Source organism: Sphaerodactylus townsendi, linkage group LG12 (genome assembly GCF_021028975.2).
Source record: "Sphaerodactylus townsendi isolate TG3544 linkage group LG12, MPM_Stown_v2.3, whole genome shotgun sequence".
Classification (NCBI taxonomy): Eukaryota; Metazoa; Chordata; class Lepidosauria; order Squamata; family Sphaerodactylidae; genus Sphaerodactylus; species Sphaerodactylus townsendi.
This window is the reverse complement of record NC_059436.1, coordinates 59,272,483-59,293,370: the sequence shown is the minus strand read 5'-3', so window position 1 is coordinate 59,293,370 and position 20,888 is coordinate 59,272,483. Positions and strand designations below refer to the sequence as shown.

Below are 20,888 nucleotides of genomic sequence, written 5' to 3'. Positions count from 1 at the left end.
AGACTTCCTATGTACTGCCCAATTAAAGGTTGCTAGTAAGAGTGATGCCCAAATATTTGAACTGGTTAACTTGGTCTATGGTTCTGTTATTTATGGTGCATGTGTGACTCAGGGGGTCTTCTAGCTTAAGAGCCATTATTTTGGTTTTTTCATAGTTAATTACTACAGTTCGTTCCTCTTACAATATTCCGCACAGCAATTTAAGAGACGAGTGAGACCTCAACTTTTAGTGTGGGAAAGAAAGGAACAGTGTCGTCAGCATACAGTATAGCGAGGGCACCGTGCAGTTTGGTGCTTAACCTTGTTTGGGAACATGCCCATTGGCCTTCTGGAGGGTGGGCACTAGATCACTAAGGAGTATATTGAACAAAGGGGGGGCCAATGTACAGCCTTGTTTGACCCCTCTGGTTGGCTGATGATATTTTCTGTGAGCGGTCCTTTTGTTCGCGGCTCTTATTCTGCAGCTAGTGCAAGTGTGTAGCTGTTTTATAAGAAACAGTAGTCTGGGGTCCACGTGTAACATGCCGTCAATTTTTCTCCACAGTAGGGTTCTAGCTATGGAGTCAAATGGCCCTTTTAAATCCAGGAAGGCTTTCTGCAAAACAGTTTACGGTTATTATGAGTTATACTTTTGTTAGCTAAGTGTGCTAAAACTGTTACATGATCCAGTGTTGATTTATTTTTAGTGAATCCAATTTGCTCCGGTCCTATTACTTCTGCTTGCTTGACCCAATCTTCCACTCTCCTAAGGAGTAGTTTTGCATATAGTTTGCCAATTACAGATAATAGGCTTATAGGACGATAGTTTGAAGGATTTGTAATATCACCCTTTTTGTAGATTGGGACAACTGTAGATGCCAGCCACATCTTTGGGATGCGGCCCGTGTTATTTACATGGGTAAATAAGGAAGCATCCACTGCCTCAAACCTGATGATCTTGTAACACACTCAAGCCTTCACAAAGAGGAAGGAACAGGCAGCCCCACTATGGGGTCAGTTTCCCCCTGGGCAAGTATGATGGTGGTGAGCTGGGGGTGTATGAATGCATGCAGAGATGCAACACAGTTGCCTCCTGGCCTTGGCAAGTCCGGGAGGGAAGCCAAGGATGATGTGGCTGCTGGGCCACTTTCCTGCCTACCCTCAGCAGCAGCCCGGTTTCTTCCTCCAGAGCTGATGGGTGAAGGTGTGGGCTATGCAGCTGTCCTCTTCATGGACCTGTGTGGCAGCAGTGATGGAGCAAAGGACTGGCCCCTCCCCCTTCATGGCCAGTCTTCCAGCATGGGCTTTTTTGATCCTGGCAAGATATGAATGCAAAGAAGAGCTGAAGAAAGCTGCACTGTAATCCAAACCGACCGAAGTCACATCAACAGGAAACAGGACAGAGTGGTGGGATCCATAGAAGGCATTCAGTTCTCAGTGCTGGAGTGAAAGTTGGCTGAAATTGCATAGATGGTTTATAGGCACCCACTAGTGGACTGGGAAAAAATGGAGGCCACAAATGGATTTGTAATGCAACAGAATCAATATCTTGTATTTTGGGGGCAGGCTGAGGTTCCAGAAGTGAAAGGAGGGCAGAGCTGCACTGAAGGTCTCTCTTACTTCAAGCCTGATTTGTGCAGAACAAGGCAGCTGCCAGACTGAAGGAGTTCAGATACAATCACAGAGACCAAGGAAGCAAGAGGAAGTATCTGCCCCGCCCCCAAGCTAAAAATGTGCAATGGACACCATGAAGTATTTCAAACGAACATGTTCAGTTGGCAGCTGAGGAGGCAGAAGGGTAAAAGAGCCTTCTGTCCATCAATGAATGTCCTGCAGAATGAGCTACTTGGGAAGAATTAGGAGAAGCCTTCTAACCCCCAGCGCTCCTGGAGGCAACAGGGTCCTTCTGCCTCCCACTGGGCATCTTTCCCCATGCCATGCTTTCACTCTGCTTCCACAAAGACTAAACCCAATTACTTCAAGCAACTTAAATAACGAGGTGAGAGCAAAGTAAGCCAATTCATTTGCAGATGTCATGATTATCACTGTTTCTACGAGAATTCTGAAATGGCGTTGTCTGGGCACAGAACTGGGATTTATGGGACCAGAAGCACAGACTGCTCTGAGAGCAGATGCTCTGGGCTGTCCCATTCAGGTGTCCAAGGGTTTGCTTATGAGTTTTGGCTGCATGCCCACTGGCACAAAATGCAAAGAGCTGGCTGCCTGACTGCAGCAGCCCCTCCGAGCCCAGCACTCTGGTTCCAGGAGCAGCCAGTCAAAGGCTTCCGAGCATGGCATGAAGGCAAACACTGTCCCCAATGTGCTTCTCAGAAGTTTCCATTCTCTGTTATCAAGATCAATAAGCAATGACAGGGTTATCCTCCTTGAATGTTCCTCATGGATCTCCCTCTCCTTCATCTTCTGTTTTTAGCCAAGTTCTTCCTTCAGAAATCAGAGTGGGATGCAAAGAAAATTTGCCTTCAAAAATGCCCCCTTCCCATAGATTTTGTTGTCTTGTAGAGACACTCTGGAGTAGAGCAAAGGAAGGGCAAGATTCAGCAAAGTTGCAGTTCACACACCCACATGCTTCTTGTCTAAGAGGAAGTGACACAAAGAGGACTTGATATGGGAGGAGTAGCTGAGATCCTCCATTCAGTGGGTAACACTCCAAAGCCAAACCTCCCACCCCCCACCCCACTGACTCCTTAGCTGGAGCAGGGTTTCTTCTACTGATTCAACTCCTCATCTACAGGCTGCTTTTCCTCCTCTTCCTCTTCGTCCTGGGCTGAGGCCAGGTCTACTCTCTGTTCATCTATGCGCTTGGCTTGGATTCGTTGGATGAGGCTGAAAAAATCCTCATCTGGCAAAGTGGGGCCATGTGGGATAGAGTTGGGTGGAGTGCACCGCTGGTCATCAATGCGGGAGGACTGCAGAGAAGGAAACAAAGGAGAGGGAAATAGGGCAAATGTAGTCGATATTCTGACTATACAGCACACTTAAGTAGGCCAAAACCAGAGCTGGATTTGCCTTGGCAAATCAATAGGCAGCCAACAGGCAAATGCATTAAAGAGGGGCTTGATCCAACAAATGGAACACATTTCCAGAGGATGGTAAAGGTGCTGGCATAATTTACTTTAAAACAGGACCATGTCAATTCCTGGAGAATAGGTCTGTCAGTGACAACTGGATGTGGAACCTCAATGATAGCAACTGGTGTAGCTTTGCCAAACATGCCAAAATCAAGCTGCAGAGGACGGCTGTTTGATGGCAGAGATGGCATTCTGTTGCCTTCTACTGAACATAAGAAACTAATACAAAAATGCTAAAATGCATAGGCAAGAATCTTCAAAACTACACAGGGCCAAACTGCATGCTCCCCCGCCATTTGATTGCGATGGTGACTTGCAGAAGGATGCTAATGGAACTCAATTTAGAAGTCTGCAGGGGTTTGCTTCTAGATAGAATTGTGATGCTGGGGGGCAGGGGGCTGCTGCCTTTCCCCTGTGTTATTTTCTGACTCCAAATTACCCTACAGAGTATTATTTGCTCCATTTGGGGGGGGCGGTGCACATGCAGTGACTGCTTGCCCATGCAGCCTTCTGGCAGGGCAAATAATAGCTTCCTGACACTCTTTTGTGTAGGGGAAATGTTTGGCGTGTAGGGAAGCAGGAGACCTTCTTCCACCCGTATCAGTCTTGACCAAAAGTGGAACTCTGTAGCATTTCTAAACTGAGTTTCCACAGGGAAACCACACTTGGCATCCTGCTGTGGTAATACTGTGGAAGACATAACATGTAGTTTGGCCCCCAATCTCACCCCCTCTGCAGCACCAGCACACCTGGCATTTGATGAGCATGTTGAAAAATTCGTCGCCTGGCTCGTGTGAATCACCTTCCATGCGGAGATGGCTCATATTGTTGTGTGTGATGCGCAGGCCGGGCAGGTTTCCCACATTTGCACGCTGGTCATCGAGCCGCCTGCTCTGTGAGCTGGCAATGAGGTCAAAGAGCTCCTCAGTCTGTGGAGAAGCCAAGGACGAGGACTGCGCTGCAAGATGTGGAAGGAAGAATTAACACATTTAAGATTCTAGGGAGAGAAGATTGGGAATTGGTAATTTAATTTATATCTATGCCTATTAAAGGTTAATAAAGATAAAGAAAAGAATTTAATTTATATATCGCCCTCCCCCAAAAGACTCAGGGCGGTGTACAACAGCATAATGTAGTATCAATAAACATCACAACAGCAATAATCATAATATCAAGTAGCAACAGCAATAAACAATATTTCAAATATCAAAAACATCAGCAGTCATGATACAACAAAATGCAGCATCAATAAATTTAGCAACAACAATCAAATATCAAGCACCAACAACAATAACGTAGCATTATAAAGCAGCATTATGAGCAACAATAAACATAACGTAACATTATAAATAACAAACATCAGTAGCAATATATAAGAAATAAAACAATACAGCAATGAATAAACATTAAACATATGAAATCAGTTAAACATTACATCTCAGATGACAACTATATATGAACTTCTAAGCATTATTAAACTTCTAGACATATTAAACCTAACAGTAACCCTTATAATAATAGCAGCAATTAACAAACTTTACTAACTTAACAGCTGCTATCCTAAACACAATACAGTCCCCAACAACATACACAAGAGGAGTTAACTAACCTAACCCTCCCTCTACATTCCTGATGCCTATTTACCTGTTCCTAATACTTATCACAGGGCAACAGATCTTTCGGGGCAGTCCGCTTTCTTTGGTCTTGGAAAGACCAAGGCTGTTGTCATATTGTGATCCAAGCTATTGTTTTCCAGTAGTCCCAGCTTAGCGACAGCTCATAACTCTTTCTCAGCTTCACCAACAACTCGCTCAGTCACAACTTGCATTGGCATTCCCACCACCTCTGTTGGCTCTCCTGCAGCTTCCACTGGCTCTCTCACAGCCCATGTTAGCTCTCCTGCAGCCTCGGTCGGCCCTCTTACCACAGCCTCTGTTCACTCTCCTGCCGCTTTCACCGGCCCTCTCACTGCCTCTGTCGGCTCGGCCAGCACTCCTGCAACCTCCGTTGCAATCTTGCAGCTACTACTGGCTCTCTCACAGTCTGTAGTGACTCTCCCACTGCCTTTGTCGGCCCTCTCACTGCCTTCAGTAATTCTCTCAACAATTCTCTCCTGCAGCTTTTGCTGACTCTCTCACCACCTCCGTTCGTTCTGTCAGCTCTCTTGCCATTCTCATAGGCATTCCAACAGCCTCAGTTCTTTCAACATACCACCTCCGCTGCTGCTGCTGCCTCTGCTGCTACATAGGGAACACCTCAGCCTCCGACCCCGTCAGCTCACCTCCCGTCACTGGTTTAGCCCCATGGTAAGGCCAGTAGGACACCCTCGTTGCCCTGAAAAAAACTAAGTATACTGAAGGGTAAAACAATTCCTATCACTAGGTTTAACTACAACTGTAACAAGCTAACTACCTAATTGAAGCTCTCACAACGGTGGACTGCTCCAGACGCCATCTTGTGGTAATCTTTTCCCTTAGTTGATACCCTGAGGCAGGGGTCCCCAAACTTTTTAAACAGGGGGCCAGTTCACTGTCCCTCAGACTGTTGGAGGGCCGGACTAAAAAAAACTATGAACAAATTCCTATGCACAAATGATTGTAAAATGTTTGATTTCACCTTTCAGCCTTTCTGTCATGGTCTATTTTTAGAACAATGACCAAAGTATGTCAAGTACAGGGTGGGCTCCAAATATTGTTGGGGAGGCTGTGGAATACCTTCCCCTGTAAAAAAGAGCAGAACTTTCCCAATGAAGCATTCTATCTAACCCAGGATCAGGTATCTTCCTGGGTTCTTTCCTCCCTAGCAGCCAGCGAGCGATTCGCCAGCCTGGCTGATGCCAATGGGAGTGAGGCGGAACAGAAAGCCTGAGAGCAACACATGGAGTAGCTGAGAGGGAAGGGCGGAGCAGGCGTTGCCACGTGTAAGGTTTCCAACTCTGGGTCAGAAAATTCATGGAGATTTGGGGGTGCCATCATGTAATTGCTATCAACAGCCGTTGGGGCCAGTTCCTCCTCTCCCTCGAGCCTCCACTGCACATGAATGGAGCCATCGCCGCCATGCCTGGCGGGCCGGATAAATGCCTTCAGGGGGCCACATTTGGCCCCCAGGCCGTAGTTTGGGGACCCCTGCCCTGAGGGAACAGAACCTGCATGGACTCTTGCTTGGGGCTTGCTGCTGTGAAGCTACTGCCTGTTCAGCTGTATCTTTTTGCAACCAATGATTTCATATGCAGTTAAAGAGAAACATTTTGTTTTTTACAATTGGAGTATTTGGTCTTTGCATGCACATACAAATCCTAAACTTCACCCACACTTACCAAGGAACAAGAGGATTGCAAGGAGGACAGGAGAGCCAGGGTGGGGTAGTGGTTAAAAGGGTGAATGCTTATCTAGTGAACTGGATTTGTTTCCCCAACTCCTCCACATGAAGCCTGCAAGGTGACCTTGGCCTAATCACAGCTGTTTGGAACTCTCAGTCCCACCTATCTCCCCACCTATCTGTTGTGGGGAGAGGAAGGGAAAGGAGCTTGTAGGCCACCTTGAGTCTCCTTACAGGACAGAAAGGTGGGGTATAAATCCAAACCCTTTTTTCTCGTCTTAATTCAGAGGGAATATCCCTGCAACCTGCACACCCATGTGGAGAGAGGAATATGGAATTTGAACAAAAGGTCTGGCTGCATCCCCAAATACTGGCCTGGTGGTGGCCAGTATTTCCTGTTTCCTATGGCCAGTAAATCCTGGTGGCCAGTATTTCCTGGTGGATAGTAAATCTTATTTGTTCAGGGGAATCTTGGCATAAATCTGGAGAGGTGGACTTGCAGGGATTTGCTGATAGAGACCTGGACCAGATGAGTACATTCCTCAATTACAGCAGCAAAAAGAGCTGCCTGCAAGGCCTCTTTTACCATACTGGAAAACAAAGATGGGTCTGCCAATCATTATTAGCTGGGATCATTCTTTTCAAAAATGGGCCAGTTCTGGGTGGTGCCAGTGCTTAGTAAGATGATCCACCTAAAGCCTTATTAAAAGTAACCTGGAGAAGGGCATCAGGGCAACAGATAAGATCAGGTTGCTGTTCTTGCTTCATATAAGAAATCTGCATGTTTGGGACCTGCTCAGTAGTATGTGGAAAACCTAGACTCATCCACTGGAAAAGGGAAGGAGGTGAGATTCTTCACCCTAAAGTGGAGGATTTGGACATCAGTCCTCAACAACCCTCGTTCTATCTGCTTGTGAAAGGTATGGATTATATTACCCAACAATTACTCTATTTTCTCACTTTTCAGCAAAAAAAATTGTCTCCCAAAGGTCACAAGAATCACAAATAAATAGCTGTAACAAAGATCAATACAAAATGTTCCATGTATGCTGGGTTTCTTGTTAACTGAACTGGGTGGAATGGAAGCTTCTCACACAAATCTGCATATTTTGAATGTTAACCAGGTGTGTGGGGAGAGGGGGTCAAAACTGACAAGAGGAGCATCTCACTATTGGGAAAATGGGGGGGGGGAGGAATAGCAGGCCAGTTCCAGTCTCCTCTTCATCCCATTGCAAGCCACCTTCAGATATCGGCCACCCACAACTGCCCAACTATTAGGATAACAATGAATTTCAGAACAGGATAAATAGAAAAGGAGCCTGTAGAAAAACATCCTCCTGCACCCCCCCTCCATTTTTTTTGCCAGCGCACAGCTGCAGAGTAGTAACAGTCAGAGGGGAAATGAGTTTCAGATATCTGAGATGTCTTGGGTGCTGTGTGGTTTCCGGGCTGTATGGCCGTGTTCTAGCAGCATTCTCTCCTGACGTTTCGCCTGCGTCTGTGGCTGGCATCTTCAGAGGATCTGATGTTGGGAAAGCAAGTGGAGTATATATATCTGTTGGAGTGTCCAGGGTGGGTGAAGAAACATTGTCTGTGAGTAACAAAGAAGGCAACCAGGTCAATAGTTGAGGGCATCTGAATAGAAGTATGAGTAACAATGAAGTCTATAGCATGGGAGTAACAATGGAGATAGCAAGGTCACTGGTGGGAGCATCTGAATAGAAGTATCCTGGCCTTTGTTTCCTTTGTCTATAGTCATCCTGTGTTTGTGTGGAGCTGGATGACTACATTGTTATTCATACTTCTATTCAGATGCCCTCAACTATTGACCTGGTTGCCTTCTTTGTTACTCACAGACAATATTTCTTCACCCACCCTGGACTCTCCAACAGATATATATACTCCACTTGCTTTCCCAACATCAGATCCTCTGAAGATGCCAGCCACAGATGCAGGCGAAACGTCAGGAGAGAATGCTGCTAGAACACGGCCATACAGCCTGGAAACCACACAGCACCCAAATGATTCCGGCTGTGAAAGCCTTCGACAATTCATCTGAGATGTCTGTTTTCTATTGTACTGTTCATTGCACATCCCATCCTGTTGCTTACATGATGTAATTCACCTTGCATCTCAATGTGAAAGGCAGACTATAAATAACCAAGTAATAATCATAAGTTGAAGGAAGCAGCTATCAAGCTTTTCATCAGGCTGATGGGTTTAGCCAAGCAGACTATGGCTGCCCACCTCACACCTGCAGCCAGGTCACACCTTAAAGGGACAGAAATTGCTAAGAACCAAATGGCTAGAAAGTAAACTCTTCCTTTAGGGGCAGGATGATCCAAATGGATCAATCTCACCATCTTTGGATGGCTCTGCAGAGGAAGGCAAGAGCTCCTCACTTGCCTTGACAGCCCCTTGCTGGGGTCATCATAAATCAACTGTAACTTGACGGTAGAATACCTGGTGAAGGAACAAAGACATTTTAAGAACATAAGAACATAAGAAAGAGCCTGCTGGATCAGACCAGACTCCATCTAGTCCAGCACTCTGCTACTTGCAGTGGCCCATTAGATACCTTTGGGAGCTCACATGCAGGATGTGAAAGCAATGGCCTTCTGCTGCTGCTGCTTCTGAGCACCTGGTCTGCTAAGGCATTTGCAATCTGAGATCAAGGAGGATCAAGATTGGTAGCCATAGATCGACTTCTCCTCCATAAATCTGTCCAAGCCACTTTTAAAGCTATCCAGGTTAGTGGCCATCACCCCTCCTGTGGCAGCATATTCCAAACACCAATCACACGTTGCGTGAAGAAGTGTTTCCTTTTATGAGTCCTAATTCTTCCCCCCAGCATTTTCAGTGTATGCCCCCTGGTTCTAGTATTGTGAGAGAGAAAAAATTCTCTCTGTCGACATATTTATTTATTTATTTATTTGATATACCGCCCTATCCCCGAAGGGCTCTGGGCAGTGTGCAACATAAAACATCATACATAAAATCATAAATACATCATCACTAGAGGAGCAAATAAATAATTATAATTAATATCCAAGCTCCATCACTATAAAATTAATCCCATTTAAAACACCGGTTATTTCCTAGGCATCCCACGAAAAACCCTTACTTAAACTTAACCCACCCAGAAAAGGAGGGGGGGAGACGGTGGGTCCCAATGATGTTAAGGGACCCATATGTAGCAGAGAGGAGGGGACAGGGGGCACACTCAGCGGCTGATCTCTCCGGTGGAACAACTCAGTCTTACAGACCCTGCAGAAATCACCAAGGTCCCACAGGGCCCAGAGAGATGGAGGGAGAGTGTTCCACCAGGCCGGCACCAGAGCCATAAAGGCCCTGGCCTGAGTGGAGGCCAGCTGCATCATTGAGGGGCCAGGAACCTCCAGTAGATTGGCCTCTGCCGAACGCAGAGGTTGAACCGGGACATATGGGGTAATTTTCTATCCTATGCATAATTTTATAGACTTCAATCCTATCCCCCCTCAAACATCTTCTCTCCAAACTAAAGAGTCCTAAATGCTTCAGCCTCTCCTAATAAAGAAGTATTTATTTATTTATCTTCAAATTTATATACCGCCCCTTCCCCTAAGGGCTCTGGGCGGTGAACATCAGAATAAATAACAATATGTGAAACAATTATAAACAATAAATAAATAACATGGGCTCCTTAAGACATTACATTAAAACCATAAAATACAGCGTTAATATAAACTTCTCGGCAGCCGACAGTAAAACTTCCAATAAAACCCTCCCAACGAGGGGGAAAACGGTGGGTCACGTTGTAACTATGGTCCCAGAATGTAAAAGGACCAAGACAAAGAGGGGCGCACTCAGCAGCCGGCATCCCCAAAAGCCCGGTGGAACAACTCATCTTGCAGACCCTGCAGAACTTACCAAGATCCCACAGGGCCTGGACAGATGGAGGAAGAGTGTTCCACCAGGCAGGGGCCAGGGCCATAAAGGCCCTGGCCCGAGTGGAAGCCAGCCACGTCATCGAGGGGCCAGGGACCACCAGTAAGTTGGCCTCTGCTGTAGGGACATATGGGGTAAGGCGGTCCCGAAGATATGAAGGCCCCAGGCCGTGTAAGGTCTTAAAGGTTAACACCCAAATCTTGTGAATGATTCGGAATTCCACTGGAAGCTAGTGCAGACGGCGCAGCACAGGCTGAATATGGTCACAGTAGGGACCTCCTGTGAGCAAGTGAGTCGCCGCATGCTGGACCAGCTTCAGCTTCCGGATCAGATGCAAGGGTAGGCCCGCATAGAGCGGGTTACAATAGTCTGACCTGGAGGTGACCGTTGCATGGATCACAGTGGCCAGGTCCGCTTGGGAGAGGAAGGGGGCCAGTCGCCAGGCCTGACGAAGATGGAAAAATGCAACCTGGGTTATATGGATCACCTGGGTCTCCATTGAAAGAGACGAATCCAGGTGGACCCCCAGGCTGTGAACGGAGGAGGCCGGTGCCAATGAGGCCCCCTCCCACACCTGCAGCTGAAAATCCCCAACCCCCCTTCGTGCCCTAGCCAGAGGATCTCCGTCTTTGATGGATTCAGTTTTAACCTGCTCTGTTGAACCAACCAGCAACCACCTCCAAACAATGCTGTAGAGCTGCAGGGGCGGCGACCGCTCCCTCCTCCATCAACAGAATGAGCTGAGTGTCATCAGCATATTGATGGCAGATCAGCCCAAAGCTCCGTACCAGGTGAGCAAGGGGTCGCACATAGATGTTAAATAACAGCGGGGATAATAGCACTCCCTGAGGCACACTGCAATGAAGCGGGCACTTCTGGGATGCCTGATCCCTGCACCACACTTGCTGACTCCGGTCCTGGAGAAACGAGACAATCCACTGTAGACAATCCCGCACCCTGGAAATGGCCAGGCAGTGGATCAAAAGATCGTGGTCGACCACATCAAACGCTGCGGTAAGGTCTAATAATACCAGCAGCACCAATCCGCCTCGGTCGAGCTGCAGAGCGTATCTGTGACAGCAACAAGAACAGTCTCCGTCCCATGCCCAGCATGGAAGCTGGACTGGAAGGGATTGAAAGACAATTTGTCCTCCAGGAACCCTGAAGCTGCTCCAACACCACTCTCTCAATTACCTTCCCCAGAAATGACAGGTTCGAAACAGGGCAGTAATTGGCCAGATCTCCAGGATCTAATGATGGTCTTTTTAAGAGTGGGTGGACCACTGCCTCCTTCAACCCACCCGGAAAGACTTCTTGCTCAAGGGAGCCATTGATAATGTTCAACAGGTGGGGTCGTAACACCTCTTGGCAAGTTTTGATAAGCCAGGAGGGGCACGGCTCCAGAGGACAAGTAGTAGGTCTAACAGCAGCCAGGACCCTGTCAACAGCGGCTTCAGAGAGCAGGGAAAACCGGGCCAAACAAGGGCCAGAAGACAGCAAGGGAGCCTCCAGTTCGCTAGTTGTAGTCAAAGTAGCAGGAAGGTCCTGGCGGAGCGACGCAACTTCATCTGCAAAAAAGCTCATAAATGCCTCACAGGTAATAGCCAATTGGGGATTTACTGAACCCTCTGATAGAGAGGTCAAGAACCGAATTACACAAAACAATTGTGCCGGGTGAGAGCTAGCAGACGCGACAGTGGAGGAAAAGGAAGCTCTTTTCGCCTCCTTCGTCTCCAGCTCATAGGCCTTCATAAACATCCTATAAGATGCTCGCGCCGCTTCGTCACGGGATTTCCTCCACACTCGCTCTAGACGTCTGAGCTCCCGTTTCATCTGGCGTAGCTCCTTGGTATACCATGCGGCCAGCTGAGCACAGGGATGCAGAGGATGCCAGAGAGCAACTACCTCGATGGCCTCAGAAAGACAGGAATACCAGTCTTCCACCTGCTCATCGAGTGTGCCGGTGGGTTCAGGATCCCGCAGAGCATTCAGGAAACCAATTGGATCCATAAGTCTCTGTGGGTGGACATAAATCGGTCTGTCGCCTACACAGGGGTGGTGTGGTATGTCCATCCGAACCCTCAGGGCATAATGGTCGGACCATGGCACTCTATCAATACAGGATATGACCATATCAACCCCTGAACCAAACACCAGATCCAGAGTGTGACCAGCCTCATGAGTGGGGCCAGAATTTATCAAGTAGAGGCCCAGTGCTGCCATGGATGACACCAGGTCCACAGCCACTGCACATGAGGCAGTGTCGACATGGACATTGAAGTCACTCAAGACAATAAGTCTGGGGAACTGCAATACCCAGTCAGCCACCACCTCCAGCAGCTGTAGCAGGCCATCCCCTAGTGCGCTAGGTGACCGGTACACCAGAAGGACAGCCAACCTCTTCGAGGCCAACCACTCTAGGCCGACACACTCCATATCGGTGATCTCCGGGACAGGGGAAGCCCTAAAGGGGATAGAATCACGGATAAACATCGCCACACCACCCCCCGGCCCTGTGTTTGGGGCTGATGGAGACATGCAAAACCTGGGGGTGCAACCTCGCCCAAGGCGACAGTCTCGCCCTCTCGCACTCAGGTTTTGGTGACGCAAGCCAGGTCCATCTGTTGCTCTCCGAGAAAGTCCCGGAGCACTGCGGTCTTATTGTTGATGGACCTGGCATTGATCAACACCAGAGATGAAGCAGGGAACCTCTGAACCCCACCACCTTCGTCCTTTGGTCAGAAGGCGAACGAGCAGACCCGTATCTCATCTGCCTTCTCTTATGTCAAACAGACTGGCCTGTAATTTCCTAGGTCCCCCCTAGATCCTTTCTTAAAGATTGGTGTGACATTGGCCATCTTCCAGTCCTCAGGGATAGAGGCCGATTCCAGGGATAAGTTGCATATTAAAGTGAGAAGATCAGCAATTTCATGCTTGAGCTCTTTAAGAACTCTTGGGTGAATGCAATCTGGGCCAGGGGATTTGGTAGCATTTAGTTTATCAATAGATGCCAGAACTTCTTCCTTGTCTACCACTATCTTCTCTAGTTCCTCAGATTCGCCTCCTAAGAAGCATGGTTCTGGCACAGGAATTTTCCTCCCCTCCTCTTGGGTGAAGACAGATGCAAAGAATTTATTCAGCTTCTCTGCAATCTCCCTGTCCTCCTTTAGCACACCTTTTGTTCCTTCAACATCTAATGGGCCAATTGCTTCCCTAGCTGGCTTCCTACTTTTGATGTACTTGAAGAACTGTTTGTTGTTGGTCTTGATGTTCACCAGGGGCGAATCTAGGCAAACTGGAGCCCGGGGACAAAATCTGAGTTTGGTGCCCCCCCACCCCAGGTATGGATGACCACCCTCCCCCACAACGACCAAACAATGATTTTTGCACCAGCTCACAAAACACCTCCCACCACCAGCAAAACATACATGGCTTTCTCCCCACCAACTCTTTCCTAATTGTGTCCTCACACCAACCCTGTGAGGTAGGCTGCTAGCCTGAGAAACAGCTCCAAGCCAGTGCAAGTGGGAATTAACTTTTAAGCATGTAAATCTCTCACAAGTCACCCCATCTGAAGGTTTACCAAGCAAACATCAGCATCATCTCTCACAAATCACCTCCTACCCCCAGCAAAACAGGCATGGCTCCCTCCCCACCACTTTCCTAATTGTGTCCTCACACCAACCCTGTGAGGTAGGCTGCTAGCTTGAGAAACAGCTCCAAGCCAGTGCAAGTGGGAATTAACTTTTAAGCATGTAAATCTCTCACAAGTCACCCCCCATCTGAAGGTTTACCAAACAAACATCAGCATCATCTCTCACAAATCACCTCCTACCCCCAGCAAAACAGGCATGGCTCTCTCCCCACCACTTTCCTAATTGTGTCCTCACACAACCCTGTGAGGTAGGCTGCTAGCCTGAGAAACAGCTCCAAGCCAGTGCAAGTGGGAATTAACTTTTAAGCATGTAAATCTCTCACAAGTCACCCCCATCTGAAGGTTTACCAAGCAAACGTCAGCATCATCTTCAGTTCTGCTGCTTCTGGGCTCCTTGCTCAACTTGCCTTTTCCTGTGCCTGCTGCCGGGGAGAAGGCTTCTGAGAAATGCCACACTTAATTTAAGGTGAATAAGGCACGCTGGGTTAGAGGGCGGGGAGGCGGAGCTCCCCAGTCCTGCTCCTGGGAGCCCAGTGGGACTTCTCCCCTGCCCCCTGGACACTCCAGGCTACCATACAGAGTGGGCGGGGCTACGACAGGCACTGGGAGCAGTCGGCTGCTTCAGTACCTGCTTTCTAGGGCTTGCTCAATCCCTCGCTGTGTAGGAGGATGTTTTGGCGCCCCCCCACGTGACCTCAATCGATGCGCCCGGGGACAAGGGGTACCCCATGTCCCTAGGCAGGAACGCCAGTGATGTTCACAACCAAGCATTCCTCATAATCCTTTTTAACGTCCCTTACAGCTAACTTGCTTCTCTTTTTTGCCACCATGTTCCTTCTTGTATTCTTCATCAGTCGAGCTGTACTTCCATTTTCTAAAAGACATTTTCTTTTTTCTGATAATTTCCTCAACCTCCCTTGTTAACCATGGTGGCTTTCTTTTGGACTAGGTGCTGCCTTCCCTAACCTGCAGAATACATTCCAGCTGAGCTTTGATTACTGTGTTTTTAAATAACCTCCAAGCATCTTGGACAGTTTTGACTCTCTTGATTTTCCCTTTCAGCTTCCTGCGCACTATCCACCTCATCTTTGAGAAATTTCCCCTTCTGAAGGCGAATGTAGCTACATTATTATTTGTCACTTGCTCGTATGCAGAGATACTGAATCTGACAGCGTTGTGGTCGCTGTTCCCTATCGGCTCTACAACACTGACTTTCCGTACCAGGTCCTGGGTCCCACATAGAATTAGATCTAGGATCACCTCTCCCCTGGTTGGTTCCACAACCATCTGCTCTAAGCCACAGTCATTTAGCATATCCAAGAATGCTCTCTCCTTACTATGACCTGAACATACATTTTTCCAGTTTATGTGGGGATAGTTGAAATCACCCATTACCACTACGTTTTTGCTTTTGTTGGCCTCTCTAATTTCTTTTTCCATCTCAGAATCCTCTTGTGCGCTTTGGTCAGAGGGACGATAATATATCTATATATATAAACACGAAATACCACTGACTGACTCATCAAAAGAACTCAAAAACCACCAAAACTACAAAGTTGAAATTTGGCACACCGGTTTGTTATGTGCTTCAGGTGCTTGCTAAGAAAGAATTTTCCAAAATATTCACTTCCACTTGACTTATTAGATATTTACTGTTCAACTCTGGCCATCTGCATGAACATTCTAAGGGTGACAATTAAACACCACGAGTTTCATGTCCTTCAACATGGTATTTTCAATGGTTTTTGAGTTCTTTTGATGAGTCAGTCAGTCAGTCAGTCAGTCAGTCAGTCAGTCAGTCAGTCAGTCAGTCAGTCAGTCAGTCAGTCAGTCAGTGGTATTTTGCGTTTATATATATAGCTTCGTTTCACAGGACATTTTAATGAAGGGCACTTTGAAGCTCTAACTCCATTTGTTGCATTGACAAGTTCTGCTAATGCCCACCAAATAACAAGCATGCTTGATCCAATGGTGTGCCAACTGCCCTCCTCAACGAATACGAACCTGTTCCTTCTGCTGAAACTGCTAAAGGGACAAGAAGAATTAAACGCAGAAAGCGATTTACACATTGCATTAGAAAAAGACAACTATAGGAAGCTACTGCAAAATATGCGAAAACCAACCCATCAGTCCACAGACAGGCTGTGAGGAAATATGCTGCATGTCACCCCAAAGTTCACAAACAGGCTGTAAAGAAGTATGCTGAATGTCACCCCAAATTTCATAGAGAGGTTGTGATGAAGTATGCGTAGCGAAGCACGGCTATCCTGCTAGTTCCTAATATAGACTATCCTTCACACCTGGTATTGATATCCATAGTGCTTCTGTAGGGGAATCAGCTCCCCTTGCATTGTCTATTTTATGTGACACTATGCTCTCTTAGACGTAGAGGGTAACACCGCCCCAATACACCCTGTCCTATCCTTCCTATAGACCATATAACTTGGGACAACAGCATCCCACTGGTTCTCCTCATTCCACTATGTCTCTGTGATGCCCACTATATCAATGTCCTCCTTCAAAACTCTGTACTCCAGCTCCCCCATTTTATGTTGAAGGCTTCTACCATTAGCATAGAGACACCTGTATACCCTGTCTCTGTCCTTAACCTGGGATTTATGTGCTTTGCCCTCTAGCTTTTTGTAGACACTATCCCTTGTCACATGCACATTGCTATGTTCCATGCCTGTATGTGATTGATTTAGAAAAACCTCCCTCTGTCTGCATCCCCTTAGACACTGTATTCCGAACTGAAGTCACCTCAGCTCCTGACGGCTTTCCCCCAGAGATCAGTTTAAAAGCTGTTCTGCCACCTTTTTAATGTTGAACGCCAGCAGCCTGGTTCCTCTTTGGTTAAGATGAAGTCTGTCCCTTTTGTACAGACCTGCCTTGTCCCAAAAGGTTCCCCAGTTCCTGACAAATCTAAAACCCTCTGCCTTACACTACCTTCTCATCCTCGCAGAGACCCTGTGTTTCCACTTGCCTAGCTCGCCCTGCGTGTGGAACAGGTAGCATTTCTGAGAATGCCACCTTGGGGATCCTGGACTTCAACCTGTTACCTAGCAGTCTAAATTTAGCTTCCAGAACCTCCTGGCTACATTTCCCAATGTCGTTGGTGTCAATGTGGACCACAACTGCTGATTCCACCCCAGCACTGTCTATCAAGCCTATCTCTGTGGTGGTGAACCTTTGGCACTCCAGATGTTATGGACTACAATTTCCATCAGCCCTTTCCAGCATGGCCAATTTGCCATGCTGGCAGGGGCTGATGGGAATTGTAGTCCATAACATCTGGAGTGCCAAAGGTTTGCCACCACTGGCCTATCTAGATGAAGTGTAACATCTGAAACCTTCGCACCAGGCAGGCAAGTCATCATGCAGTCATCACGCCTCTCACAAACCCAACTCTCTACATTCCTAATGATCAAATTGCCTACTACGAGGAGCCCCCCCATCTCCCCGAGTATCCTCTGTGTGGGAGGATAGTTGATCATCAGCTGAGGAAGGGGTCCCATCTAAGGGGGCATCTTCCACCACCTCAGACTGGCACCCTCCATCCCCCAGATCCTCATTCTCCATGACATCTGAAGAGATGTCACTCTGGGAGTGGGACCCAGCTGTTAGGTCCCTGAGAGCCTTGTCTGTCACCCTCTCTGCCTCTTTTAGCCAGGTCTGCCACCTTGGCTTCAAGAGCACACTGTGTCAACAACAGAAGTCTACTCCATAATGGGACTGAAGCAGCTATTTCTCACGTCAGTCTAGCAGCTGGATCAAAAACAGAGGTTTCAGGGCAAGGGACAGCATATGTGCCTTCCCTTGGCAAAAACTTTAAAAATGTCCTGTTTGTTCCACAACTTGACTTTTGCTTACTGAGCATGCCATGTTTAACTCAAGAGGGATATAGAGTTGAATTTAAAAATGATATGTGCTATGTAAATAAGCAAAATGTTAATTGTGCAAAAGGGCAACTGAAAGATATGTTATATCATATGATTCCAAAAGGTAGTGGAAGTATAAAGCAACTGTCTAGTTTGACTAACAAGCCATTACATGACAACTGTATTCATGAATTGCATTGTGTACTTGGACATGCAGGGTTGTCCACAATTAAGCAACTAGCAAAGGTCGGTGATATTGATATAAAATCCTGCAAACACTACCTAGAATGCTCTGTGTGCAGTGGATGTAAGGTAAAGTCCTATCCTGTACCAAAAGTGAGCAATAGAAAGACAGATAAACCATTTTTTTGATACATGCAGACCTACCAGGACCTTTCCAGCCTAGTCAAGGGAATGCTCAGTACGTATTCTTAATAGTAGATGATTACAGCAGGTATTCATATTGTTTACTGCTTAAACACAAGTCTGAGGCATTTGAGAAGTTTAAAAACTGGGTTGCCATGATAGAAAGAAAATTTCCCTATAAGGTGGGAAGTCTCCAAACAGACCATGGTGGAGAGTTCATGAGTAACAAATTCCAGTCTTGGTTAGAAGCAAAAGGAATTGTGCACAGACGAACCAATCCTTACAGTCCTCAAGAGAATGGAATTGCGGAGAGAAGGTTAGGAATTCTACAGGTGATGAGGGATTGTACGTTCCAGGATGCTAAACTTCCTTTTCATTACTGAGGGGAAGCTGTCTGTACTGTAACACATGTGATTAATCACTTATGGAGTTCAAGTATAAATGAGACTCCACATTTCATGCTATTTGGGAAGAAAACATCCTTAAAATATCTTAGGAGGTTTGGAAACTTTGCAAATGTATTACTTCCCAGTGCACAAAGGCTGAAGGGAAAACAGAAGTGGATGAAATTAAGATTTGGTGGTTATTCTGAAAATTGTAGGGGTTATAGATTTTCTTTAAATAATGGAATAGTTGTCATCTCAAGAAGTGCCAATTTTGAGAGGCATTCAGGATGGGACCATGTCCATGCAAATTCAGAAGTGCTTCTACCTATAACTGAGCAGCCAGAAAGTGCTGAAGCACACCAACTTCCCCAGATCAAAGTCACTCTAATATTCCTAAAGATGTGAAGGAGAGTGAAGGGGAAAGTAGTTCAGATGCTGAAAAAGAGGAACAGAAATAATATAGTGTTGATTTTCCCAGAAGGTCAAATAGGGAAAACAAAGGTATGGGTTTACAAAGGTATACCAGAAAGGTATGGGTTTACACAAGTAGTCAGAATGTGTCAGACCTGGGTAGAACCACAAAGTTTCCAGAAGAGGGTAGAGAAAACTCCTGATGAGCAAGAGCTTTGGAATGCTGCATTGCAGATTCCTGTGTATACACAAAAGGAACAGGAAAAGAGCAAATGATTGTCATTATCTATGTAGATGATATGTGTGTAACAGCTCTAACAGATAAACAAATCACTGATGTTTTGGAGAAACTTGAGTAAAATATTTCAGGTGAAAGATTTGGGCTACATTAAAACATATCTAGGAATAGAGATATCCACAACAGCAGAGAAAAATCTTTTAAGCCAGAAAGAGAAAATAAAGGAACTGATTCACAGAACTGGTTTAGAGAATGCCAAAATTGCAAAAACTCCTATGACTACAAAGTTTGCCAAAAGTGACAACAGTTCTGATGAGAAATTGTTTGAAAAGCCAGACTTACATCGCTCCATAACTGTAAGTTTATTACATATAGCCAATTGGACAAGAGCAGATATCATGTATGCTGTAAGCTATCTGAGCAGAAAAGTTTCAAAGCCTACACAGCATGACTGGCAAGGTGTAAAGAGAGTTTGAAGATATCTCAAAGGTACACAATAACATTGTCTAGTGATTGCACCTGACAAAACAAATGTGCTAACAGTAACAGCAGATAGTTCATTTGCAAATGATACAGATAGAAAATCCTGTACTGGTTATATTGTAAAGTATGCTAATACACTGATTGTATAGAGGTCAAGAAAGCAGAAAAATGTGGCATTGTCTACGTCAGAAGCGCAATACAGTACTCTAAGTGAAACTTGTACAGAGTTACAATGGGTAAAACAACTGTTAAAAGATCTGAATGTGAAATTTATTGAACCTATAGTTGTTCAGGATGGCCGTTTCCGCACGGCCAAAAGCAGCGACGCGATGACGTCGCAAATTGCGACGCCTCCCAAAAAAAGCGTTCACACAGACAGGCGAAGCTGCGGGCGTCCGCAGCCCCGCAGAAATGTGACGGTTCGCACGGAAGCGCTGCGGAAGCGGCGTCTCGCGACGTTGCGCCTGCGCACTTGCGAAGCCGTGCAGGCCCGACGCCATTTGTGACGACAGCTCCGTGGCGGCTGTTCGCACGAGTGCGGCGTCGATGCGTCACATGGGGAACAAGAGTGGTTTTAAGCGTTTTCTGAATACACCGTCTTCGCGCCGGTTTAGCGTTTTCGCGACGGCGCGACTGCGCACCTCCGCCGCTGCGCGTGCGAACGCTCTCGCTCTGACGCTTCTTTTTCCGTTGCGACGACGTCATATTTTGCCCGTGCGGAAACGGCCGATGATTCACAAACTTGTGTCAGTCTTGCAGAGACAGAGAACATGAAAACCAGAACCAAATATATTGGTGTGAGATACCAGAATGTAGAAGAGATGGTACAGAACATAACTATTACTTTAAGTTATATTGAGAGTCAGAATAATCAAGCTGACCTGTTCACAAAAGCTGTACCTGAATTGAAATTTGAAAGGATGTTACCATTGTTGGGAATTGTAAAAATAACTGAGTGAATTGTACAAGTAAGTCTGCTAACTAGAATATGAGAAGGGGTGTCATGATATATAAAAAAAGAATGAAAAGTTCAGAAGAAGGTCATCTTCTAAGTTAGCAGAAAGTTTGCCAACCCAGAGAATGAAGACAGTCAGTCTAGGGGCAAAAGTAGCAAAGATTAACCTTTAATATGATTGGTGAATTCAACTGTAATTCTAG

The 20,888-nt window shown here is 46.5% G+C and overlaps 1 protein-coding gene across 1 annotated transcript in view; it reads right to left on the bottom strand.

The window, feature by feature from the left end:
• Positions 1-804: 804 nt before the first annotated feature.
• The window catches only part of GPSM1 (G protein signaling modulator 1), a 159,108-nt gene continuing 139,024 nt past the window's right edge, over positions 805-20,888 (bottom strand). Inside the window, exons 13-14 of the mRNA XM_048512384.1 lie at positions 3,818-4,026; positions 805-2,906 (exon numbers count right to left, since the gene is read on the bottom strand). Of these exons, the coding sequence (XP_048368341.1) occupies positions 2,706-2,906; positions 3,818-4,026 (410 nt within the window). The 3' untranslated portion in view covers positions 805-2,705. The remainder of the gene's footprint in view (positions 2,907-3,817; positions 4,027-20,888) is intronic.